The 27,597-nt window shown below is 38.0% G+C and overlaps 1 protein-coding gene and 1 long non-coding RNA gene across 2 annotated transcripts in view; one reads left to right on the top strand and one right to left on the bottom strand.

The window, feature by feature from the left end:
• The window catches only part of LOC148411396 (voltage-dependent N-type calcium channel subunit alpha-1B-like), a 175,998-nt gene that overhangs the window by 71,169 nt on the left and 77,232 nt on the right, over positions 1-27,597 (top strand). Inside the window, exons 6-13 of the mRNA XM_088435897.1 lie at positions 2,626-2,717; positions 3,990-4,142; positions 8,906-9,093; positions 19,000-19,103; positions 20,500-20,615; positions 20,699-20,788; positions 24,571-24,660; positions 27,577-27,597. The exon at positions 27,577-27,597 is cut by the window's right edge and continues 201 nt beyond it. Of these exons, the coding sequence (XP_088292023.1) occupies positions 2,626-2,717; positions 3,990-4,142; positions 8,906-9,093; positions 19,000-19,103; positions 20,500-20,615; positions 20,699-20,788; positions 24,571-24,660; positions 27,577-27,597 (854 nt within the window). The remainder of the gene's footprint in view (positions 1-2,625; positions 2,718-3,989; positions 4,143-8,905; positions 9,094-18,999; positions 19,104-20,499; positions 20,616-20,698; positions 20,789-24,570; positions 24,661-27,576) is intronic.
• LOC148411397 (uncharacterized) lies at positions 11,351-11,876 on the bottom strand. Its single transcript, XR_015868060.1, has 2 exons — positions 11,705-11,876; positions 11,351-11,405 (listed from the first exon to the last, which is right to left on the bottom strand). It is a non-coding gene; the product is annotated as an uncharacterized LOC148411397 (long non-coding RNA).

Below are 27,597 nucleotides of genomic sequence, written 5' to 3'. Positions count from 1 at the left end.
AGGTAACTGTGAAAGTGGAAGAGAGTCCAACCCCTCTCAAGAGGACTGTTAACAGAGCCCAAGCCGTGTATGGAGGCGAGTCCGATTAGTCGGAACTTCTCGGCCGCACACACGGCTGGTGTTGAGGAATTACAGTGTATATGCAAGTCCATTCTTATTTTAAGATTGTGTTTTTGCTATCATTTCTTTAATCAAAAAGGGTCTTAAGATGATTAAAACGATCACTATAACTATAACTATAAATCAAAATGATCTTTTCATATTTTTTGAGACAAAAAATATCAATGTTTTGAACAAAGACATCTTAATAAGAAAGTGGTACATTTAATACTTTGAAATAAGCACTTTTTACCTCAGGTTTATTGCCCCACATTACATATTATTCCTTTCTAAACAAAAAATAAGAATGTATTTTTTCTTTCTTTTTTTAACTATAGGCCATCTTTACATTCTTAAAATTGACTTGTTAAAATTGATGTTTTAACTGTGTCCCTATTTTAATTGGTGGGTGTGAATAATTTCTGGTTCAACATACATACCTAAATTGTATGTAAACTTAGCACAATTGTATACTGTGCTATTAATGCATGTTCATTTTGATTGATGAATATGAGATGGGCTCAGTTTTCCACACCTCAATATGTTTTATTGGGTTCCAATATGTGCTTTTCTGGTTGCCATTGTAACTGATAACCATGGAGCAATAAGTGACGTTTATTGCTTTCAACAATTTCTGTTTACCTAATGAGCGTGAGTCTTTTCTTTAGAGTGGAATGAACCGTTAATAAGCGTGCTTACGATCATTTTAAGGACATGGTATTGTTGAGGATTCTTTTTCCAACAGAACAATGAACAAAAAAAAAAGATTATATTATTTTATTTGGTTATTTATACTGTTTTTATCATCTGCCTGTCTGTCATCCATCCATCGTAATGTTTCATGGCTCCGTGAAGACGTTAAAACAAAACAAAACAAAACAAAACAAAACAAAACAAAACAAAACAAAACAAAACAAAACAAAACAAAAACCTTCACTCTTTAATTCGTAATGTATTTATTATTTTAGGCATTTTAGTATGCCGAAAGCAACCTTCCCTCACTGCAGGACATTTACCACAACAGAGTTCTGCGGAGGACACAAATAAGCATCAGGGACAATACACACCCACAACACAACCTGTTTGAACTGCTGCCATCAGGAAGATGCTACAGGAACCTGAGGGCCAGGACTACCAGGTGGCAAACAACTTCTACCTACAGGCCATCTGGATTATGAACAAATCCCTCACGCACTAATCTGCCTCATCACCAGTCACTTTACCGTATGCACACATGCACCTTACAAAGCCGCACAGTGCAGGAAAGCTGCTAAATAAATAATATTTTGCACTACATGATATGCACTATCATCTTAATATTTATACAGTTTCTTCCACTCCATCTACTCAATAATATACCCTGTGTGTAAGCTTTATTTTACTTATTTAAAACTGATTCCCACCTTCGAACTTGACTGTGTAATGACTTGACTGGGTGATGTGTAGCTTCATTTCTTCTTCAAAGGTGGTGTGCATTATGGCATTCGATCAGTTCAAATTTGCTTTCATCCGACGAGACAATAATTCTCCCAGTGTGTCAAATGTAGATCAGCAAACTTTGAAAGAGCTTTTAAGTTTTTTCTTTTTTTTTTCCCTTCTTGGTGGTGAGCTTGCATATAGGCCATGGTGCTGGACTGCATTACTCATTGTTTTCCTTGTGACAACAGTGCCTGCTAATTCCAGGTCTTTTTGAAGCTCTCTATAGGTGGTCCTTTGCAATTTAACAGTTTTTCTAATTATTATTTGCACTCCATTGTTAGAAATCTTTACGGGAGTATGCTTGGTTTACCATTTACAAATTGTGACCCCCCCCCACAGGGACATTCAAAAGTTTAGCTATGCACCTGTAAACAATGTCAATGTTATGTTTTGCAACAATGAGTTCACAATGGTCTTGTGACAGCTCTTTGCGCTTACCCATCATGAGATGTGATTTTATTCATGCCTTAGCAATGGGACATTTTTGTCAGTCATCAATTAGGACTGAACCATCTGATATTCATTTGCATTGAGAAGGGGCCGGATTGCAGTTTGATTAAGTTGAAACCTGAAGTTGAAAAGATGGCCACTGTTGTCATTTCAGTGGCCGTATCCTTGCTCTATATACATGCAATTTACATGCAATACTTAATGAAAATTTCAGGTCAATATCTTTTGCCTAAGGTCTTGGTTGCTATGGACATTTATAAGGTCAATGTAGCAAAACCTAAAACACACTTTTCCCAGAACTAGGGATTTCATATTGGCAACATACATGTTGCTGTGATGTTGAATTATATACGATTTTTAAGAGATTTTTGCGTAGAATTAGACTATATATATCAATATCTCAAATTTGTTTTTTTTTCGAAATAAGCATGGTATTGTGATTGTGCATTATATATGTATGTGTTTTTGTGAAGTATTTATGTACATGAATTCAGCCTATTCTCTTCTTCGGAAATCATTTCTATAAACTACACACTAAAAAGGTGCTCATCCCACAGGTCAAGCTCTAACTTCATTTTTTGGACTCTCTATGCACAGGATACTGGCAAAAGTGGGCTCTGACTTTGACCTGCGAACACTGCGGGCTGTGAGAGTGCTGCGACCTCTCAAACTGGTGTCCGGGATCCCCAGTAAGTCACTTTTGAAATATGTTCACGGGACTTTTCTTCTGTTCCTGTAAGACCGCACCTCGCGCTGTTTTGCTTTTTGTTGAATAATGGTTTTTCACTGGGCTGCTAACAAAGGAAGTAGCTGTCCATTATTGGCCCTATCAAAGTGTGGAGTCCAAAACATAATTAATGGGCCAGTACAGCTCCTTGAGTGGATTTTGCTTGTTCTCCCCTGCTAGTACCCCAGTTTTCTTTTTTCCTTACTTTCTTTATCTTCCAAAGCCCAGGATCAAACCTATAATTTTGAACTATCAAGCTGTCGTGCTTGCCTCTTCGCAATCAGTAGACGTTGTTTCTGTTCCTAATTTCTTTCTTTTCTTACCTTCACACTTGAATGTATTGCTTTTCTTTACCATACTTGCTCACGTCTTTCTACTTCTACTTCTTCTTTTCAGTTCTCATCCAATGTACAAAAGCACTTGCCTACCGGTAACCATGAACGACCATATAAAACACATTCATAATGAAAATTTTAACTCTTAACTTTTCTTAACAGCATTTCCCTAAGCAACAGGCATCTTTCCTTTCCTTTAGATGAAATAGGAAATGGCTGAAAATGTCACACATGTCTATTAGTGAAAATGCTATTTACTCACTAAAACTAGTGGTTAATTTTTGTATATTTTTTAAGCAAAAAGGACATGTTTGAAGTGGGCACAGCAATTTTCAATTAAACGAGTCCTGTTCCCACTGAGGGGTAAACGTTTTTGAGTGCCGTGCAAATTTTATTTGAAATAATAAACCCACCATTCATCCACTGATGGGTTATTTGGGAATGTTGGTGAAGGTGCAGAAGGTGAAGGTTGTGTTTTGGTCAGGTTTCATTCAAGGTCGCAAATATTCGCCAGATGCTCACTGGCACTGTTTTTGTGAGAAGGACATTTTGGGCATTTGCAAAAAGTTTCCCTATGGCAAGAAAACATGAAAAGTGTTGCTGAATGTTCTGTGAACATTTGCAACCTCAAATTAACTGAGAAAAACAACTCTGGCATAAGCGCACATTTGCTACCTTTCCCAACACTTGCAAACTTCTGGCCCTCAGAGGGATAGGGGTTTTAGAGCAATAATTTCCCACTGGAATGCCATAGGGGCTAAAATATCTCGATTATATCTTTCAAATTCAGTACATGTATTCATCATTGACAGGTGTCCCACTGTTTGATTCTAACATGATTAACAGACTTCTATTTGGATGTGTGCTTTTGAGCCAAGATACTGTTGTGTTTTTTGCAGGTCTCCAAGTGGTGTTGAAATCAATAATGAAAGCCATGGTGCCCCTGCTTCAGATTGGCCTGCTGCTATTTTTCGCCATTGTCATGTTCGCCATCATCGGGGTGGAGTTTTACATGGGCAAATTCCATACCACCTGCTTCAACATCGACACTGGTGAGGAAAAGCAGCTGTGGGATTTTTGTAGGACATTAAATTTTTGCCAGGACTTTTTTTTTCCTCTCTTTTACAGTTTTATGTCATTACATATTTATGCACATAAATTATTTATAACTTCTGTGTATACATGTGACTGACTGCAGATGCTCCAATAGAATATGTGTGAATCAAACATCACAAAAAGGCGCATCTCATTACTTCTGACAGCCTTTTGTCACACCTTGATTTGAATTTATGACACCATATTATTCAGGCAGTGATTGATAGCCTCTGCTGAGGCTCATGATAGAACTCAACCTCAGCCAGTGTAAAGGTGGTTGCACTCAATCCACTTCTCTTTTGCATCAGACATCAGACACTGATTACAGTCACACTAAAACCTGACACTGCATCTTGCAAGTGCACACTGAGCACTTTTTTGTGTTGTTTGTCTGCTTACAGCAATGAAAATTATGGAGATGAAAGGTTGTAAAATGGTGGGCTTTAAACACATATACGTTGCAAATGTATTTCTAAATCCAGGAAAACCATGTTTTTTCACAATGGTCTTGTTTATAAGTGGAAGTAAAGCCTATTTTCTGAAATCAAACTTCATCAAGCTTGGGTACAGATGTTGTGTTTTTGTCTTGGCCAGTAACTTGGATTGGAAATTAACCTTGCATGTTTAAACTTGTACGTATTTTGTCCAAGTCTTTGATCTTCACATCAAAGGCATTTCATAGCGATAGGCAAGCATTGAGGATGGACACTAGGGAGCTAAACCGTCACCTAGATGGTGACAACATGCCAAAGTTCAATATGACACGATCACTTAGCTATCACACGATCAGACATGTGCCATCCTTTGGGTTCCTTTTGACACAGCTGAATATTAATTTGTCGAAAAGCCCTTAATATCATCACTACCTGACACGCCAAACAGCTCCTCCCATTGAACTTCCAGACGTCCTCTCCTATCTCGTCAATTGTTCAAACATCCTTGTTATTATATTATTATTATTATTATTATTATTATTATTATTATTATTATTATTATTATTATTATTATTATTATTATTTGCTGATCGTCAGAGTCAAAGTCCACCGAGAACATTATCCACGCAGTCTCATTGTTGACAACAAAAAGGGCAAGTAGGCGAAACTTGCCGAAGGTGCATTTTAGCAATGCTCTGTGCATCCTATCCATTCTATCCATTTACTCAACTGCTTATTCTCACAAGGGTTGTTTGTACCTAGCAAAGGTGTCTTTGGGCAGTGACTAGAAAACCTCTAAGACTGCTGAATTGGGCCATTGTGTAATGTACTGCTAACAATTACGGCATAACTCTCTGAACACTGCTGGTGTCTTGATTGAGTGTGATGTGTTCAGCAGGGGATGTTGCCTAAGACAGCTGCAAGTCATCTATTTGTGTGTATGTGTGCGTGAGAGAGAGTCGAAAGTGGTGTGAGTAGTTGTGACGGTCTGCTATGTACATTATGTACTTGAGGTATTTTAGTCGCAGAGACACAGCTGGATTTGAATAAGCTGTGCAGCAAAGTAATAATGTTTCGTGAAAGGCCCGATGGGTGTTGTTTTGACTATATTTACAGAATCTATCTAGAACAGTCTCAAACTCATCGGACCTACCATGTACTTACAGATTTAACATGGCTGGTTTTGTATTGTTGTCTGCATTGTACTTCATAATCAAAGGTAAAACAACCCATGCTTGTAAATATCGTGACCTAATGTTGCAGGAACATTTATGAGAACATTGGGTGAGATAGATAGATAGATAGATAGATAGATAGATAGATAGATAGATAGATAGATAGATAGATAGATAGATAGATAGATAGATAGATAGATAGATAGATAGATAGATAGATAGATAGATAGATAGATAGATAGATAGATAGAGAGAGTGAGAGAGACAGACAGACAGAGAGAGAGAGAGAGAGAGAGAGAGAGAGAGAGAGAGAGAGAAAAGACTGAAGCTTTTCATCAGTATGTGAATGTTAAGAAGAAAGCTGAAAATTGACTTAAATGTGATGGCAAATTGCACTGATGACTATACCAACTTCTTTATGGACATTGTTATTCCTGCAAGAATACTGTGCACTACTTTGCAAACAACAAGCCCTGCTTCACAATTGACATGAAAGGTCTTTGGAAACGGAAGATTGCCTTTTTAAAGAGGGTGAATCACTGGAGTTACAATTCAGAGATGTTTTAACTGCTATTCAAGCCCAGATTTCTTGACTGTGTTGCAAATGTGCTGCAACAATGAACATAGTGATTAGATGGAAAATATATACCATATATAACATATTTTTAAGAAAAGTTTTTGGACGTAATTGCACAAGTTGCCATATTTTTGGGCTGTTATTTGTTTAAGTCATAAGTTTTATCGTTTAAAAAAAATATCTTTAATACAAACTCTATCATTATTCAAACTGTTTTCTGCCTCTTTTTTTTCTGTGGTCCCAAAATGAAATGACAATCTGAAATACCAGTGTAATGTGTGAATTTAACAAGGCAAATGCATTTTGCAAAACCAAAAAGGTACCTTGGATGCTGTCGCCTCATCCTCGGGCACCGAGTCTGGCTGACGCAGCATCTGTCAGTGGGAAGCAAAGGGTCCATTTTACAGGAGTGGCACTAGAGGCATGTTGGCTGCGCAAAGTGGCTCTACACATCATTGTTAAAACTTGATTGAGGAAAGAAAGGTTGGCCTGGAAGCATCTGTTAGACTCAGCACATTCATTCTTCATCCTGGACTATTTGACATACCCCTGCACAACTTTTAAATCATCCCTTCATATCTTCCATGCAGTCTAGTACAATTAAAAGTAACATGCAGTTAAGAAATCTTACTTGATGACACTAAGTGTGACACCTATGCTATGGTGAAGTTGCAAAAAATACAAATTTTATATTTGAGGACAATTTGTCTTTGTTTCTGGGAAATATCAGGAAAAACCATGTCAAGTCTCCAGGAAAGCACTATTCTAGCTGTAGGAAAATGCAACAATTTAAAAATATATTGACAGAACATGCAGACAAACCACATCAAGGATTATAATGGAAAACTCATGTTGCTTCTCACCATGGTGCTCTGCAAAATGCCAACATGCTACATGTAGTCACTGTCATGATTTTCTGCTTGGAAGGAGCATATTGACAATAGCACGTCATTCTTTGATTTCCCGATCCAATTGCAAATGAGGGGCATTTTGGGTTCTCATGTACCTCTTGAGGAGATACATTTTTAACAGGGTTTCTGCAGGTATCAGCAAATCTACTGTCATGTTTTTTATTGACGTTGATGTTTTTTTATTGACGTGATTCAAACTATCTATCTATCTATCATATAGAGTAGATAAAAGTGCAATGTGAGTGCATTCCATTTACTGTTCCTTTTGAAATAAAAAAAATGAATAGGAGTATGAAGACATTTATGGCTAAATATTTTTATAGTGACTCTTAAAAAATAACACATGCCTTTATTTTGTTAAGTCCTATGTACAGTAGTTGCCCCATTGTCATTATGGACACAATTTTCCTGCACATCTATCTTCTGCATTTACATCCTCACTGAGTGGTGATACAAGTGAACCACTAAATGTATTAAACAGAAAAACTGTTTGTATTTTTCACCCCTAACCTCAAATTTTTGAATGTGACATTCTAATTTGTTGCATTGCAAATATTTTTCTTTAAACACTTCTGATAAATGTGGACATCTGCAGACAAGCAAGACCTAAATGTGCGTAACTGAAGATGCAGTCGATGCTGCTGTCGACCAGAAATTGATCTGTGCCAGATACAAACCTTTAAATTCAGCGGTGGATCATTGTACAGACCTTCAACCTGCGGACACGTGCTCTTTCGTGATGGACTGAATGAGGCTGCAGTACCACTCTGAATGATAGGGTTAGCAGGGTCAATGGTGATCACTGAGAGAAATCAGTTCAAGTGGGCTGAGCACTTACCAGGCCTGGATGCCTTTGGAGGGCTTAACTGATGATAACTGTTGCTGTACATATCATGGGACACTCTGCAGTAGCATTAGAGGGCTGCAGGAAGCTGCTATGGAAATGGGCCCACGGCCGCTTAGTTTAGAATAAGACTGCTCCACATGCAACCTCTACATCTTGACTTCTATCTGTGAAGTAGCATAGATTGGTGCTTCTCAAACGGGGGTACCTGAAGGAACTCCAGAGAGTTTAACTTAAACAATTAAAGAAACAGCCAAAAATCCTTTTAAAACAGTTATTGTTAATCAAATGTTTCAGGAAAATATAAGTTCACAAAACAAATTTTATGTTGAGTAGGTTATTCAACTTCCTGATTTTTAAAACCCAGATTCTTCTCCATACTAGGATGGTTTGACCCAACTTGTCGCGTGCCACCTTGCGAAATAATTATTTATTTTTGTCAACAGATCTCTGCGGTAACCCCAAAAGATGACACTTTATATTTAATATTTTTCTGTGGACAAATATTTATTTATAATGATTTCTTTTTGAGAACAGGTCCGACACTTTATGTTGATTGTTTTTTCTCGACCAATACACATGAAGTTTAAAGGGTTCCATACATCAAACAGATGGCATGTTTCAAGACTTTTATTTTGAAACCCCCAAATTCTTTGCTCTGGTTTAGGGGTACTTGGCTGAAAACATATTTCACAGGGGGTACATCACTTAAAAAGGTTGGGAACCACTGGCATGCTGTAGAAGAAATCATGCTGAATACTTGTTCCTTTTTCATTCAGGTGAAAAAGCAGCAGAATGGCCTTGTGGTCTGGAGCCTCCAGCCAGGTTGTGTCCCAATGGGACCCAATGCAGAGAATACTGGACAGGACCCAATTTTGGTATTACCAACTTTGACAACATCCTCTTTGCTGTGCTTACGGTGTTCCAGTGCATCACGATGGAGGGCTGGGTTGACATCCTCTATAGCGTAAGTTAATATGCTTTGTATTCTCATATTTGGTTGGAAATTGCATGAAAAGTCCTATACAAATCGACTAACGCGGGCTGACATGTGATGAACCGAAACAGAAACTACGCAAACAGAATAGAACAGAACCCCCCAAAAGAAACTCACAACCCAACAGGACATGACAAGTTTTATTAGGAATCGGAAAAGTGCAAAAAAAAAAAAAAAATCACTGCACTGGCGATACAGATGCAGCCATGTGGTTTGTTGATCGCTTCTCGACAAGTACTCTTATCGTTTTAAGTCTTCCTCCCAGGACAGTTGTGCTACCTAAGAGGTAATTCAGGTCAATAAAACATACTTTTCAAGAAGACAAACAACAAATCAAGAATGCCCAAAGGAGAGGAGTGGGTCATCCAAGCAAGTGTCTGCTACAATCTGCTGCAAGAATTGACAAAATATTAAGTCACACAAATTTTTTTATTAGCATTTGCCGAATAAGGAAGGCAAAGAAGAACTAATTACATTCCATTATATACATTTAGTTGTGTAAATAATGTCATATTATTTGTTAGCGCCTGTTGTTTTTATACTGCACATTTTTACGTGATAAAATCAGGGAGAGGTGTTTATTCTCTATTATATTGCATTGTTAATCATTGTTAATAGATCCAATGTATTTACAATCAAATTAGATATTAGTTTATTTTCATTTAATATTTTTTGGAATCGGCAGACTCAGAGTGGTCAAAAAAATAACCTCAACAGCTTGTTTTTTTTTTAAAGCAGATTTTAAACAAGAAAAAAGAAAAAGGGCTACTAATGACTATGAATATAGGTATGTATGATGTCTAAAATAATAATTAAAAAAAACTATGGTGCATGATAAAAATGGCACTGCAACAAAAACAGGACATAGCTCTCTCAATGATAATTTCAGGATAAGATGTACAATTGATTGTCTTAATATTAAACTTTTGCGGCCTATCTACTTATAATATCTTTAAATTCGAAAATATTGGTTGTGATCATTATTAATTTTCAAAGATATATGTGTGTACAGTAATCCCTCGCTGTATCGTGGTTCGTCTTTCACGGGTTCGCTGCTTCACGGATTTTTTACAGTGTGGATATTTTTTACAGCGCATTGTGCTCTGAATCCTGATTGGCTCAGGGGCTTTACTGTTGTCTCGAAATAAAATATTGACGCTGTACTGTATTGGTTTTTCACTTGTCAATTTATTCCAAAAGGCAAGAGGCATCCAAAAGCTTGCTTTTGTCTCTCCTGTGTCTCTCCTCTAAACTGCCGTGTGCGAAAGTGCTAGTAAGCACATTGATTGACAGCTTGGTCTCTGGGAGCCAATCACGTAACTCGCCGGCGTGCTGAGAGCAAACGCGCACACTATGTAGACACAGACAGCAATAGAGAAATGCGCAGCTTTGGAAATCTGACTTTTACCTAGATTTCTTTTGCAATAAATTGACATTTCAAGTGTATTGTTATGATATAAGAGGCTTCATTTTAATTCGATGTCCGGGCATATCCGTTTATAAAAATCTTGCTCAGAAAAAGAAATAGCTCAAGTCAGAGTCAAAGTCAAGTTTATTGTCAATTTCTTCACATGTGCCTAACATACAAATGAATCGAAATTGCGTTTCTCACTATCCTCTGCGTTACTCATAACGATGTGCGGGTTCAGGACGAAGAGGCATAGCTGGGACTGTCAAATACGTGAGTGACAATGTTTCCAACTTTGTATTACTATATTAAAATGATTTTTTAACAAATTTGGGGCTTTAAAACAGGTTTTGATTTTTGGTTTCATTCTATAGTTTAGCATTGCATTGTGAAATAATTAAAAAAAAATAAAGCTGGCTACTTCACGGATTTCACTTTACACGTGTTATTTTTGAAACGTAACCCCCGCGATAAACTAGGGATTACTGCATAGGTAGGGATGCGACATAAATTTGTTAAGGATTGATTACAATCTTCTGAACAACACTCAACACTAATAAAATTAAAAATTTACTGCAATTAAAAATCTATGGCAGTTCATATATATAAATATATATATATATACATACATATATATATATATATATATATATATATATACATACATATATATATATATATATATATATATATATATATATATATATATATATATATATATATATATATATATATATATATATATATATACATACTGTTCTGTCCTCCCAAGATGTTAAGGTGGTTTTCGTCAAGGTAGACAGACAGCGAACAGCAAAATGAGGGCAACTTCTTTAATAGTTGTGTCGTTCTCACTCATTTTTATTTTGTAAAACTGCAAAGAATATATACCAAACGTAAGTATACATATGTGAAAATCACATCTTACCAAATGTAGACAATGTAGACAACTGTGAAGATTAAATCAAACATACAACCACAAATAATGTTCTCTTCAATATGAAATGCTAATAGGCTAACGCGAAAATGCTAACAAGCCAACACATTCAAAGGCAGCACCGTTTAACATGCTAATATAAACTAACATTAGCCAGCTTATTATCTATAATGACACGAATGACCAACCATGGGCATATTAGGGCAAATAATATTCCACTAAAGAAAACGACTCACAGACACTCGTGGGCCAGCTCTCGTAAGGACGGACAACAAACGTGAGGCATCGACATAACTGCTCCCAACTGGAACACCTCCCCCTCCCCTTCAGAAATGCACTCCCAACAGCGGCCAGAGGCGGCGCCAAAAAACGAAAACCAAGGCACAAGTCTAACTGTTTTAACTGCTCCAGAACACATACATATATATATATATATATATATATATATATATATATATATATATATATATATATATATATATATATATATATATATATATATATATACATATATATATATATATATACACACACACACACACACCGAGTTCTATTTACTTCCTGAGGCAGTGGCAGCTGAGCTATGCTGACTGCGGCCAAACATCAACATACACACATACACACACACACACACACACACACACACACGCACACATACACACCCACCTAAATACCTCAACAATTAAAAAAACCTTATTTGATTTCATAAATGCATGATTGCCACACATTTTTCTGATTGGTTCTTGCCATAATATGGCCATAATACACAGGTATTAACCTGACTTCCACACTACTCAACTGATGGACCCAACCCCATTTATAAAGAAAGGAATTGCACAAATTCACCCATATAAGGTACACATTTAAAGTAAAAACCATTTTAGGTGACTATTTATTGAAGCTCATCAAGGGTATGCCAAGAGTAAGGAAAGCAGTAATCAAGGCAAAGGCTGGCTATTTTGGGAAAAAAAAATAAAAAAAACTCGACTATAAAACATGTTTTCAGTTATTTCTGAGCAGTAACTCGTCATGTTCATTTATAGTTTCAATGCCTTCAGTAAGAATCAATGTGCAAAGAGTTACCAAACTAAAGAAAACACATTGACTTAGGTTTAGGTATTGCGTGTACATGGTCTTAGGCTTCCACAAAGGAGCGCCATGTTTATACCAGCTTTGTAAGACAATATTTGCTTCTCTCGAACTCTGGCTAACTAATTGTAGCTGTTAGTGTTAATAAATCAGACCTTTGTTAATGAGGCCCATTTGCATAGAGGTATGCAATCCTTCCACCAAATATGCTATGTATAATACTTCATTTAAATACACACAAATAGAATCAACACACCGAGACACATTCCGCTTGGCAGCGCAGTTAGTGAAGTATTTCACCATCTGCGCAGGCATTGTGAATTAGATGTGGTTTGCTCCATTTTTACCTGTTTAGCACGATACAATGTTGTGAATTCAGCCCTCCTGTGTCTAAACCTCGACCCTGAGTTAACGTGTGATGAAAAACCGATCAGAACAATTTCAGTCAAAACTGACTGTGTTCACCCGAAGTCAGCCACATGGATTTACCATGGAAACGGAGAGAAAAATGTCAGGCTCAATTCCTCTCTTCAAATTAGAGGTGCTAATGCAGGCATATAATGAGGATCAAAATATATTCCATCAAGGAAAAAGCGTTGCAGCTGCAACAAAGGACATGGAAGCAGCGTAGGAGCAAATACTTGCACCGGTCAAAGTTGGAATGCACAATTTAATGCACTGCCTTAACATTTAGCTTCACTTTCAATGATAGCACTAAAAATGTAAATTGTAAGAACCCACTGTATTGAAAAACATTCCTCATGCACTCTATTTACGCAGCATCAGAATCTGCCAGTGGCATGCCTTGAAGGGTGCTACTATGTACGTTTTGTATTATTATCCGTCCATCAATTTTGTGTAGCCGTTTATCCTCCCTCGGGTGGCTAGCTTGCTGGTGCCTATCCCAGCTGTCTACGGACAGTAGGCAGGGGACACCCTTAACTGGTTGCCAGCTATTTGCTGGGCACACAGAGATGAACAATCCTTCACACACCCTATCCCTCCTAAGGACAATTTAGAGTGTCTAATAGATCAACCATGTATGTTTTGTGAGTGTGGGAGGAACAACAAATTTGGGGCTTTAAAACAGGTTTTGATTTTTGGTTTTATTCTATAGTTTATTATTGCATTGTAAAATAATAAAAAAAAATAAAGCTGGCTACTTCACGGATTTCACTTTGCGCGTGTTATTTTTGGGACGTTACCCCCGCGATAAACAAGGGATTACTGTATTATAATTTTTTTATTCCTTCAACACATTTAAAAACTTCCTTTTTCTCCTGCCTCATTTACTGTTCCCCATGAGATGCCACGCTGTAAGCCACATGGCGAGCAAGCCATCTTTCCACTTCCTTCCTGCTCCATTCATTTCACTCCAACATCTCCTGTAGCTTTTCCAGGCTCATTATGTTAAGCACTTGCAGATTCTCACTGGTTTGATCTAGGGTGGCACTTCCGTTCTGTTTATGTTTCCCTTTTATACTTAGTATTTCCTCTTTACTGCCTCTGCAAAATGTTTCATCCTATTCCTTTCTGCAGGGGATTTATCACAGATTACCATGTATTCCTCCGAACTCGTCCAGACATTATTTTCTGCACATTTTTATAATTCTTCCCTGCATTAATAAATCTTCTGGTTTCCCAAGATATAAATCATAAAATCCGGCAGTGAAGGAATAGCCTAATCCGTTTATCCTTGCAGCTACTGTATGATCAACTACAGTATGTATTTGTACTATAAGTTCCAGAGTTTAATATGTTGTAGTCTCACCGAATTCATCCATCCATACATCCATCCAGAGTTAAGATTTTGTACTCTCACCAAATCCATCCATCCATCCATCCATCCATCCATCCATCCATCCATCCATCCATCCATCCATCCATCCATCCAGAGTTTAGCTGTTGTACTCTCACCAAATCCATCCATCCATCCATCCATCCATCCATCCATCCATCCATCAAGAGTTAAGCTGTTGTACTCCCACCAAATTCATCCATCCATCCATCCATCCATCCATCCATCCATCCATTCATTCATTCATTCATTCATTCATCCATCCATCAAGAGTTAAGCTGTTGTACTGTTGTACAAATTCATCCATCCATCCATTCATCATCCATCCATCCATCCATCCATCCATCCATCCATCCATCCATCCATCCATCCATTATCTTAGCCACTTATCCTTATGAGGGTTGCGGGCAGGCTATCTACAGGCAGTTGGCATTGTACACTCTGAGCCTAAGGACAGCCAATTGCAGGGCACAAAAAGACAAACAACCATTCACACTCACAAACACACATAAGGACACTGCACGGCACCCAATAAACCTACCCTGCATGTATTTGGATAGTGGGATTAAACGGAGACAAGATTTTAACAGATCAAGTGCTGAACTTGTGACATAAATACACAAGCCAATATCAAAGGCAGTGCTGATTGCTTAAGAGAGTTTATTTGTTCCAAATGTTTTGTTTTTCCCTGATGAATGTCAAATTAATTGAAGAAAGATAGCTTGGACCGATCTCCTTCTTGAGGACTCTCTATAGTATCTAAAAAAAAATTAAACAAATTAATAGAAATGAAACATACTGTCATGAAAAATTCTGATAGGTCTATTTGGTGCTTTCTCGAGGAGCAGTTCTCAGCTTCTCTCAGATTGTCATCCTGGGACTTGTATTTTCATCTTGTTGCTAAGTTGCAACCTCCTTTCAAGTCAAAATCAAAGACAATGCATTGTTCAAAATACACCTTGTTTTTCTTTAAAGAACAACGCACTTATACAGTCGAACAGAAATACAATCCAAAAGCCACAAAATCGTTCTTTAATCTAGGCACTGATGTCTTTTGTTTCAGGATCAAAAACTGTTTGATAGTTTTTAAGCCAGTTTGTAAACCAGGGCAAATGTAACTACTTTAAAAGTCCTCATTATTTGGGCTTTAGTTTTCTACAGTATATTGTTTTTTTTTTTTTTTTTGGTGGGGGGGGGGGGGGGGGGGCAGTGATTAGCACTTCCACCTCGCAGTTCAGGGACCCTATTTCAAATCCAACTGCCCCCTCCCCACACACAGACACACACACACACAAACACTCCAAAAAACATGCATGGCAAGTGTATTGGACATACTAAATTGTCCTTAGGTATGATTGACTGCATTGTTCGTCTCTGTGTGCCCTGCAATTAATTAAAACTTTTTTTTAATTGTCTGCTTACAGCAACAGCCTATCTTAACAGACTGAACATGCTTGTATTATTAGCACCAGCAAATTAATAGAAAATGGCTGGATGGATTGATGGATATTTTCAACATAACACCGACAGAATACTGCACAATTAAATAGCAGTTCAAACTCAAAATCCATAGTTAGCAAAAAAAACAAAACCTTGCAGATAAGCCACACTCAATATAACCCACAGGACTTAGATAATGAGAGAAAAGTTGTATTTTATAGTCCAAAAAATGCAGTAATTCTCGTGAGCAGGGGTGTATATTGTCACAAATACTTTGTAGACAACTAGTTGTCAGTGATTAATGCACCAATGGACAAAAAAAAACAAAAAAAACAATTTTATCATGTAAAAGGCAGCTTGTGTTTACGTTGTGATAACCTTAAAGGAAACAGTGTGATCAGCAGAACCTTGAAAGTTCAACAATAGTGGATGATGCATTGGAGCCCAAGACTGAGGCGACACCTTATACAATCATTTTTGCAACAAGACACTACCAACACAATGAAAACAATTAGTAGCTACTATTACCAGATATTAAGCTACTTGAAAATATGCAAGCTTGAATATAATTCTTTTTTTTATTTCAAAATGTCTGATCTGGGACTATTTTTTTGTAACGCGATGGAACGTCTACTTCTAATTTTTTTTGTGTGTGAATGTCTTAATATTTTGCTCCCCAATAAATGGTGTTTGTCTCCATAGTAAAAACATTGCCCTTTCTAACATTGCTTCCTAAATGAAGATCAACACTCTGCTTCAGTAACATTTTTGTAATGTTACTTGGAAAGGGCCTTAAATGAAACCCTCTGTTTTCTAATCTCTCTTTAGAGAATAATCCTAAATCAAGAAGTGACTGCAGCAATCTTGTGTTATCTAATGATTGTTGGAGCAGTCAATTGTGGCATCACCGCTTACATGGTTTTATGCAGTCTAAATGTGCTATGTCAGGCTTGAGGCGAATTTCCTCACTCTTTCAACCCATATTACCAAAATGAAAACAACTAGTGTTATGCTTGACCTAGGATCTTCTTGGGGATTCAAACCTCTTGATTAAGCAAAAAATGCATGCTACAAGTGCCAAGAACAGTGATCTGCTAAAGCCTCACAAATTATCTCTACATGCTGTTGCTCTCAACCAATAAGCGTTAAAGAATTAACACTCTTTGTTGCCACAAAGGGATATGTTGGTGCTTTTGTAGTGCAGATAATTTGCCAATCTTCATTTCATGCCTTGTAATTTTATTACTTTTTTTTTTTTTTTTTACAGCTGTCAGAAGAATTAAAGCTCCTCAAACTAGTACTGCTGTCAGCTCAAGAAAATGTCTGAGCCTAAATGTTCAATTAAGTTTGCTCTTTGTAAAAGCTTGAAACTTTTTTTTAATTGACTCTTAGTTCATGTAAAGGATACCGCAGTTCTCCAAGCTGACTCCCCCGATATGGGGGTTGAAAATGAGGAAAAAATACTCGACTTGTACTCGGAGACGTACGGTAGTTCATGTGTTTTGTCATGACAAGTGTGGAAAAACGAATCCGTGTAAAGGAATTAAATTGATGATTTGGACCTGATGGAGACCTACTGGAGATGTTATAGGAATATTATAGGAATACAGCATTTGCTGGGGTCCAATCCGCATTATTCTCAATGTTAGATCGTAACCATTTTCAGACTTTCGGTTTTAATGGGAAAAACAAAAACAGGCACATATTGCAGGCAATACGGGACCACCCGTTCGCAAGAACACCATTTGATGGGTGTGTGTTTTTCTTTTTGACTTGACTCCAGAACAACCTGTAAAATCAACCTTAATATTTTCGTCTTTAGCTGTCAAACTCACAATAAACATCAATGAAAAGGGATGACATACCGCTGCAAGCCCTCATGGGACACGCCAACAGATAAGAAAACATTAGTAGTCCCAAATTAAGCGCTGCCTTCCATAATTGAATCCCTTACAGGTCAAAATTGACACTTAACCATGTATTGATCTGTGTTTTTGATGCAAGGTTGTAGTTGTGTTAGCAAAATATGTGAAGGAGATGTTGACTCCTCCTTGTGTTGAGCTAAACCAACATATGGGGTCATTTGAAGTAACATGCCTGTCGGAACATGGTGCATGAGCAGTTTTGTAATGAACTACTTGAGTATCGCCAGTGGGCTCCTTTGCCAAATGTCCTGTATGGTCCTCTCGGTTCATAGCACAGTGTGTACGACAACTCCACAGCCCCTGCACTTAGAGGGAGAACTGGCTTATTAGCCCAAATGGGTTGAAATGACACAGATGCTAGAATTGGGCCTTTGTTTTTCTCCTACACTTTCTTTTGAAGGCTGCTCAATAAAATGGGACATTGATTATGTCCTCTAGCTTTTGTATGGAGCACAAGAAGCATTGTTAGCAAAATGCTGTACACTCATTATGCAGGCAGTTAATGACATACTTTTTCATCTAGATTATGATGCATTTTTTCCTGGTATTTAAATAAAATGCATGAAGTAAAAATGACATGTGTACGCCCGCCCGTGCACATATTAGATGCACATCAGTTAAATGTTGTCACAGATGTTGCTGCCTGAGGATGTTTGTCACAGAATGCTGGCTCATAGTATGAGGAATTAACTGATGCATGTTTCTTGTCATTACTTTTTCTCTTCTTATTGCTGTAAGTACACCTAATGTTCATCTGTAATGAAAGTCCAGTATGCAAAGATTTGAAGGGTTACAGGAAGGAAATGTTCTTGTATAGAACTAAAAACTCTTCAGACAGACTCTTCCTACATTGAAAAATCGCCTGCCAAGTTACACTTATTAAGGTGGCTGGGCTTCAATAAAGCTACTGCGATTATCTCACAGGTACCTGAGTACATGAGATACAGTGTCTTGTTGCTGATTCAGCCTTACACAACCTCCCATTAAAATTACACTCAGTGCGTGGTTTCTCTCTGCCACTGGTGCCTGCAAAATTATCTCCATGCTCCATATCGATGATCATTCTGCAGGTTTACCCCTCATTTGCTTAAGGTCGCTGTGTGGCTGCACTTAGACTTGCTGTGTAACGACGTCTAGAACATGGTCATAGATATGAGTCAGTAGTTATAGCAATACAAGAATTAAGGCAGTCAAAACACTTTTGTATGGATGGACTGACATGCAAAGGAGTCAACCCTTTATAATTTCCTATCCTAAAAATCATTTTTTGTATGTGCAGACCAATGATGTGGCAGGAAACACATGGAATTGGCTGTACTTCATCCCTCTCATCATCATTGGCTCTTTCTTCATGCTCAACTTGGTGCTTGGTGTCCTCTCAGGGTAAGTTATTTTCAAACAAAAATGGATATGCAGCCATAATTGGCAAATGACGATGAACTGATCAGCAGTTCCAAAATTTTATTTTCTTTAAAGTTCTTAAAGGACCTAAGTGGCAGATCATTTTATGCCACTCTCAAAAAGATGCAACCCATCAACATATTTCCCCTTCAATTTTCTTACTGTACCTATTATTTTTGCTTTTGTTTATATCCATTCTCCAAACGTCCTTATGTACACTTTGGCTAAGAATTTCTAATCTCTAATTATTGGGGCACTATGTACCGTACTTTGACAATGATTATTATTTTTTTTAGTCATGTACATCATCCAGGATTTGAGATCCTGAAAAAAAAAAAAAAAAAACGAATCGCTTGGCCTCCCAACAATGCAAACCGTGGTAAAATTTCTCCTCCCGATGGTGCCTGAGTATCCATCTAATTCCTTATAAGAAGGAAAATATTTAATTTCATTTAAAAGCTTGGGCAAACGGTTAGCCATCCTCATTTTATGACTTTAATCATGTTCTGTTCATGAATCTGACTTTTGTCAAGAAATTGTGGCTCACACATTAAAACCAACATTTGAATGGAACCACATTTGTAATTTATCGATATTCTGAACATCCAAAAAATCCTGCTGTGAAAGTGTTTTGACATTTCCAGAAAACCTTTTAACTCCAAGCAAGCAGTGTCTTTTGTGTGTGTTTACCATTATTGGTTGCTTGGTATAATGCATTTCAAGATGCCATGCTTTGTGGACATACCATACTGAAAAAGTTAAATCACAAGAGTCTTCACTCTAATCCGGTTGCACTTGCTATCCATCAATTTGGTGGAGTTGTTTTTGGATGATAACAGCAATCTTGCTGGATGACTCCATGTCACACTGCAAGGTGACTCGTATAAAATCATTGCTACAAAATGTCTGTGTACAGCATCAATTTGGAAGCATGTCAGTCCGTGTGACAAATACCGTAGTTGTTGTATTACAGGCCTGCTGCTAATATATTAAAACACAACAACAATAACATTGTATTTAGAAGTCAAGACAAATGACCAACTTACATCTTGAGATGAAATGAGGTTTGTGATTGGCTGGCCTTAACACTGCATTGTACAGGTATAAAAAAAGTATATTTTAAAATAAACATTAATATTTTTGTATTCTAACAACCAGCAAATACAATATTTTTTTTTCCACTGAGAATTTCTCAGTTTGGTCTTTGAAGCTTTCATAATTTATTTTAATCTATTTTGTACAATTTGATCAGATCGTCCCATTTGAATCAGATGCAGGGGAAAAGCAGGCTGATTTCAACATGTTACTTAAAAAAACAGAGAAATGAAATATGTTAAACTTGTTTTCCCTTTGTGGCCGCATCATGTCAATTCCACAGAGAGTTTGCCAAAGAGAGAGAGCGTGTGGAGAAGAGACAGGAGTTCCTGAAGCTTCGAAGGCAGCAACAAATTGAGAGAGAGCTTACTGGATACCTAGAATGGATCTGCAAAGCCGGTTAGCCTCATCCCTCAAATTGTGATAATTATTATGAAATCCCCCCCAAAGTAATCAAAATGTCACTTTTGTTCCTTCTGCAGAGGAGGTGTTGCTGGAGGAGGAGGATGAGATAGCAGAGGAGAAGTCACCTCTGGATGGTGCATGGTACAAAAGGAAACAAAATCTGCCAGGTGACAGCTTATCTGCTAAAAACCTTGCTTTCGATGCATTGGCAAGATTAGCAGGAACATAGCAGAAGCATTTAGTTTCCTGAACAAAAAAAAAAAAAAAGTGGCTCGTTTTTTTTGGTATTACATAACCTTTACGTAAATCAGGCTGATTGATCAATTTGATATCTTAAACATATAGTGGATATGAAATAAGTGGCACGGTGGGAGACTGGTTACAGTAGTTATCACATCCGTCTCACAGTACAGAGGTCTTTGGTTCGTTTCCGGCTCTGGCGTTCCCGGGTGGATTTTGCATGATCTCCCCATGCCTGCGTGTTTTTTTTGGTTGTTTTTTCAAGGTGCTCTGATTTCCTACCACATTCCAAAAAGTTGCATGGAAGGTATAATAATGACTGTAAATCAGGGGTGCCCAAACTTTTCTTCCCCAAGACTTCCAGTTCCAACAATGTAAGTTGCAGTAGAAATATAATGTTGATCTGTAATTTACGACAAAGTACATAAAATATTCCCAGCATGACAAAATGAAATTTTTCATATTTATGCTACAACAGTCAAGTCATGAAACATGCAGGAAGAACAAACAGATTCCTCAACTTACCTGACCTGGCCATTCATTATACTTACAGTATTTTCTTTAAAAAAAATATGACATAGTAATGATCAGAGTACCTCATGAGAAATGGTAAAAGGAAGCATTGCGCGTACTATTTCTATTATGAAAGGGTCAATACAATTTAAGCTACAGGGGAATGCATAAACAAGCCGTATAAACTAATTTTGTTGACATGTTTATTGGCCTCCAGTTGTATTCTGGCCACCTCTAACCAATTTTCACTTGGAGAAACCTTTGCAGTGTGCTCAGGAATACATTAAGACTATTTTTCAAATGGTTTGATTCACTGATGAATGCATATTATTTTAGATCAGGGGCACAAAACCTTTTAGAGTGTTACCCAAATAAATCCATGAGGGAAAGTAATTCTTTTCATGCATGTATTTTCAAACAAAGACATAGATCGCATACATCCAAAAAGGGATTCTGTAGACATGTGCTGGGAAATAATAAATGTCAGAGTGAACCCGAAGCTGCTTGGGAGGTTTGGTGATGTGTTGAGGGCTTCTGATTATTGCACAGAAAAAGAGAACAGCCTGCATCCGTATAATAATGACTTTCGTTTTCCTCATATCAGTTTGCTACAGTCCTCAGACCAAGTTTGAGTGAGCCAGTCAGTGAAAGATGGATGAGATTTTTTTTCAAGGAAATACTGCATAAAATGTGCATTCAACACGCATGCATAATTTATAGGGTCATCATTTTAATGCCATGAAAGTGCAGATCGCAACTTAGCACTGAAAAGGTCCCCTTAATACATGTTGACAAATGGCATGTAAGTGTAGTTATTCATTTTTCCCCGGAAATTCATTTCGGCCGCTTGTATCCGGGATCTCGTTCTTTTGGTCCTGACCCACAGCTTGTGACCATAGGTGAGGGCAGGAACGTATATCGACCAGTAAATAGAGAGCTTGACCTTTCTGCTCAGCTCTTTATTTACCACGGCAGACCGTACAGAGTCCGCATTGCAGCAGAAGCTGCACCGATCCACCCGTCGATGCCCTGTTCCATTCCACCCTCATTCATAAACAAGACCTCAAGATACTCTAACTCTTCCACTTGGGGCAGGACCTCATCCTTGACTCAGAGAGGGCATTTCACCCTTTTCCGACTGAGGACCACGGTCTCAGATCTGGAGGTGCTGATGGTCATCCCTGCCACTGCACACTCGGCTGCAAAATGCTCCAGAGAGAGTTGGATTTCATGGCCTGAAGAAGCCAACAGCACCACATCATCCGTAAATAGCAGACATGCAATGCTGAGACTCCCAAACAGGATGCCCTCAATACTTCGGCTGCACCTAGAGATTTTGTCCTTAAACATAATTAACAGAATCAGTGACAAATGGCAGCCTTGGCGGAGTCCAAACCCCACTGGAAACAAATTCGACTTACTCCCGGCAATGAGGACCAAAATCTGACATCGGTGGTACAGGGACGGAACAGCCCGTATCAAGACACTCCGGTACCCCGTACTCCCGAAGCACCCCCACAGAACTCCCCAAGGGACAGGGTTGAACGCCTTTTCCACATCCACAAAACACATGCCGAATGGATGGGCAAACTATTATGCAACCTCAAGGATCCTGCTGAGGGTGTAGAGCTGGTCCATTGTTCCACGGCCAATACAAAAATCACACTGCTCCTCCTGAATCTGAGGTTTGACTTCCTGATGGACCCTCCTCTCCAGCATCCCTGAATAGACTTTATCAGGGAAGCTGAGGAGTGGGATCCCTCTATAGTTGGAGCACACCCTCCGATCCCCCTTCTTAAAAAGGGGATACCACCACCCCAGTCTGCCAATCCAGAGGTTCTGTCCCCGATGTCCATGCGATGTTGAAAAGGCATGTCATCTAGGACAGCCCCACAACATCCAGACCCTTTAGGAATTCCGGGTGTATCTCATCCACCCCTGGGGGCCTTTCCATCAAGAAGTTTTTGACTACCTCGGTTACTTCAGCCCCAGAGATGGGCGAGCCCACCTCAGAGTTTCCAGCATTATGGATCCATAATAGACGCAATGATGCATCCATGTATTACGGTTGAAGGCTCTCCCAGCTGGCTTTGGGCACCCTGGAGTGGTTGATAGCAAGGCATACATAGCCAAAGAAAAAAAATCACATTAACAGTCACAGTTATGTACAGTAATGTACAATGATATACTATAGCTCACTTAGACAAGATACACACATTATTTATGTTTTGTGGATGTGTTGGTGTCACAAAGAATTGTTTGAGAAATGATGCCGAAAAGGAAGCGCAATAAGTTATTTATTATTATTTTTTTAAACACATTCTGATGACCTTGTTTCTTCACCTATCATTGAACTAAATCAGAGTTTGTCCTAATTTTGCATATTTTTCATTTGAATACATTTTCCGGTTACTCTAGTTTTACTTACTTATTTATTGGTAACTTTATTTATTAAATTTTGACTGTGTTGTATTAATTTTTATTTTGTATACATGGTCTTATCTAAATCCATTTTGAATACTACTACTTATACTGTATATATTTTATCTATGAGCTCAACTGTGATTGGCTCTGACTGTGGAGGGGTGGGGTGGCCTCTGCAAGGACCGACTCTGCAACAATGAGCTTTTATTACATATTTTGCACTGCACCTTACATTGGTTTTTAACTTTGAAAGATGCGATGCAAATAAGTAATTAATTGTAAGTATTCTAATTTTCATATCTGTGGAGTGCAAGCAAATTCCCCCTCAGAAATTTTAAGCACAAATCAATTCAGGCCATAATGTTTTGTGATTCTCCCAATGCATTATTATGCTAATCATTTTGAAACACCAGTTACCGGAATGCTTTGATGTCAATCACTTGGAAAGAGTGGCAAAACATTTTAATGCACAGCATCATGTCTTAGACTGAAGTGTGATGGGAAGAACAATTCCAACACCATGGCAAAAAAAAAATCCATATCAAACTGGCATTTTCTCCATGCAAAGCCTAGCAGGAAGGCAGAACATTAAAACAAGATTGATGTCTTCTAATCAAAGTTGCCCATTAACTCACACTTCTAATTAGTTTTCTTCCACACACGTGCACACACGCACACACACGCACACATACACAAAGTTGTACAGTGTATTGTTTGTGAACAGAAAATCCATATATTCTAATTATTTTTCTGCCTCTGCCGATCTTTACAGTGCTGAAACGAAGCAAAAACAAGAAGAGTAAAAATGACCTGATCGGTGCTGAGGAAGGGGAAGATCCATTCGCTGACATCTCTTCTGTTGGTGAGCCCGACATCTTTTTTGTCCACCAGCAGATCACCTCTGACCTTCACTTGCTGTCTCTTCACAGAGCTGACCTTTCGAATAAAAGTCGCCTTAAAAGCCTGTCTTTGACAATAAATGTCGCCATGCTGGCTGACTCAGATCTAGGGTTAAGGTGGCATGTCCATCACATCAACACTATAAAACATGGTTAAATACAGTATCGTCCTTTGCCAAAACTCCGAGCATCACAGAAGGGCTTCGACATCAAGATCTGGTATCACCATTATGGAAAAAAGTATAAATAATTATTTTAATTAGTTTGTTTGGCTCAAACACTTTTTCATGAATATCACCTGCAGCATAATTAACTGTGAATTTGGAAATTAATTGTCTTGAGAAGATATAATTTATTGTCTGTTGATTGCAACTGGGCAAAAACATGATAAATGATTTTAGTGGTTTCATTATTAAAATACTTTCCACGTAGTGTATAATGCTTCCGGGTGAACGTTACAATTTAGTCTCGCGTCGAGCCATGTTTTTCAAAGTGCATCGAGGTTGTAATTTTTCTTACCACCCCTATGCCCTATGATGAAAGGCTGGTGCTTTTGTAAAAAAATAATATTGGAGCACTTACCACCTAAATCATACATAAGGAAAGCCGGAGTACTTTCTACTATTGTCCGATGTTCTTTTTCTTCAGTTTCTGTTCCCATGACAATGTCCTCGACCATGATGAGCCGACGTAATCTTTAAGTCAATATACGTATAACTCAGCAGAGGTCACTGCAATTGTATTTGCTGATTGCGTCACAGAATCCCCTGAAGCACAAAATGAAAAATGGAAAAGTGTCAGTCATACTCACCGTGCATTTTTCCTTAAGCGGGTTGGGCCAGAGGACCCCCCTACACACACACACGCGCGCGCACGCACACGCATGCACACACACACGCACAAAGGGCATTGTTAGAAACTGGAGTCAGTAATTCTTATAGTGTCATAAGGCGGGCTGTGACAACCCAGTGTGAGTCATGTATTTATACTACCTTTCTTGTAGACCTGGACTGTGAAAATCTTTCTTCAGTCAAGTATTTAGTTTGAACTAGTGCTGGGTATTGTGCCTCAAAAGTGTATTGCAATATATGTGATACAGTGCATGTGTATCGCGACATGTGTTGCAATATATTGGGCAATGTTAGTAAAAAACAAAACAAACAAACAAGATCTATGGCATATATATTAACAATGACTGAAAAAACAACAAAATCATTAGAATAGACAAATTCTATTTATTCTTCTTCAAAAGCCACACAACATTGACATCTCTGAACACACGTTAAACTTTTTTTTTTCTTAAAGGAGAATGTCCACATTTTTTTTCAAGCATGCCCTTGCTTTTGTTAATATGTCCACAGCAGTTGACAATACACTTTGCAATGGCAGTGATGTGGCAGGAATACAGAGGGAGCACGTGCCTCTTACTGCGCAGCAAATCTCACTTTTTTTTTCTGCCATTTTCGTTGTTCATCTGTAAACGAAGCAGATCTGTGACGTCACTTGCTAACCCGAACGCCAACCCCAACCGTCTAACCCTCTAACCCTAAAAAACAACAAAAATCAAGGAGAAACTTTTGTTGTAATTGAAACCTTATGATACGGTCGCTTCTGTACATATTTTTTCCTTCATATTACAAAAATTGCTTAGCACATAAAACGACAAATTTCAAAAAAACAAAACTTGAAATCTCAAAACTCCCATTAGATCAACCGCAACACGAGATTCTACTGCTCATTAACTCCTACAGGAGCTTACGGCGGATGACTTGAACAAGAGATGGAAGCTGGGGGATATTACTACAATGGTGGAAATGAAGGAAATGTTTTCTTCGTATCATAAAGTTTTCTTCTTCTGCCGCAAGTTTTGCTTTGGTACATCGCCTCACTCGAAAGGTCATGTATTGTAACATTTAATGTAGTGTTTTTGAAGTGCTTGGAACGAATTACTGTGTATGTAAAACATGATTCATAATCTGACAAAAATAATGATACGAGAGCCACTCCGGAGCAGATTGCTTTAAAAAAATAAAAATAACAATTACAAAAATAAGACATTTCAAAACCGATCCGCGATATATTGGAAACTAAAAGTCGTATGGCAATATGCGTATTGCGTGACTTCTTATCGCAATACATCGATATTATCACCCAGCACTAGTTTGAACCTTAATTTTGGTTTCCAGAAATACATGTGTACGTATCAAGCCACAGTACGTTCGTTGTTGCAACATCCCCTTGGAGATGAGTCTGAGAAGGAAACAACAAATCCAGCCTCTTACCTCACAGTTAGTTACTTCCATGACAGAAAAGTCCTTTTGATGTGTTGGAGGAAGAGTGAGCAAAACCTCTGATGCTGTCATCGTGCTTGTTGGAACTCAGAAATTACATTTGTACGCTCTCCATTTGTACAAACATAAAGTATACTTTGCATCTGCTTAGCACTTGTCAATTGAGTGGGAGGAAAGTGAAGAGGAGCTGTTAGTTCTCAAACCCGGGTCCTCCTACCCCACGTGAAGAAATTCAATATTTTAATATATTTTCTGCAGGTATCAGCAAATCTAGTTGAATAATTTTTATTCCTGTGACAGGAACTGTAATTTCTTTTCAAGTTGCAAACTTTTTTTTTTTTTTTGCTTGTTATAGTACGACTGTTGTATGATTTAAAAATAATTTCGTGATTTACTGGAGTTTCTGAAAAATAACATAAGCCAATGTCCAAAAATCATTTGGTACTTGGCAGAAAAATATTTTTTGTAAATGCATAATTGAAAAAAGGTTCAAAACCACTGCTGTAGATATATAAAACGACACCTCTGGAAGCTTCTGAATGAAAAAGTTTAAGCGTCGTATTAACCTTTCGGTGTCATGTTGTTCAGCTCCTCCTGGTTCCCCTTTTG

The sequence above is a fragment of the Hippichthys cyanospilos genome, chromosome 15 (assembly GCF_059441005.1).
Source record: "Hippichthys cyanospilos isolate Australia breed blue-spotted pipefish chromosome 15, RoL_Hcya_1.0, whole genome shotgun sequence".
Lineage (NCBI taxonomy): Eukaryota > Metazoa > Chordata > Actinopteri > Syngnathiformes > Syngnathidae > Hippichthys > Hippichthys cyanospilos.
Note: the sequence above shows the minus strand (reverse complement) of the source record. Positions and strands in the feature narration are given on the sequence as shown.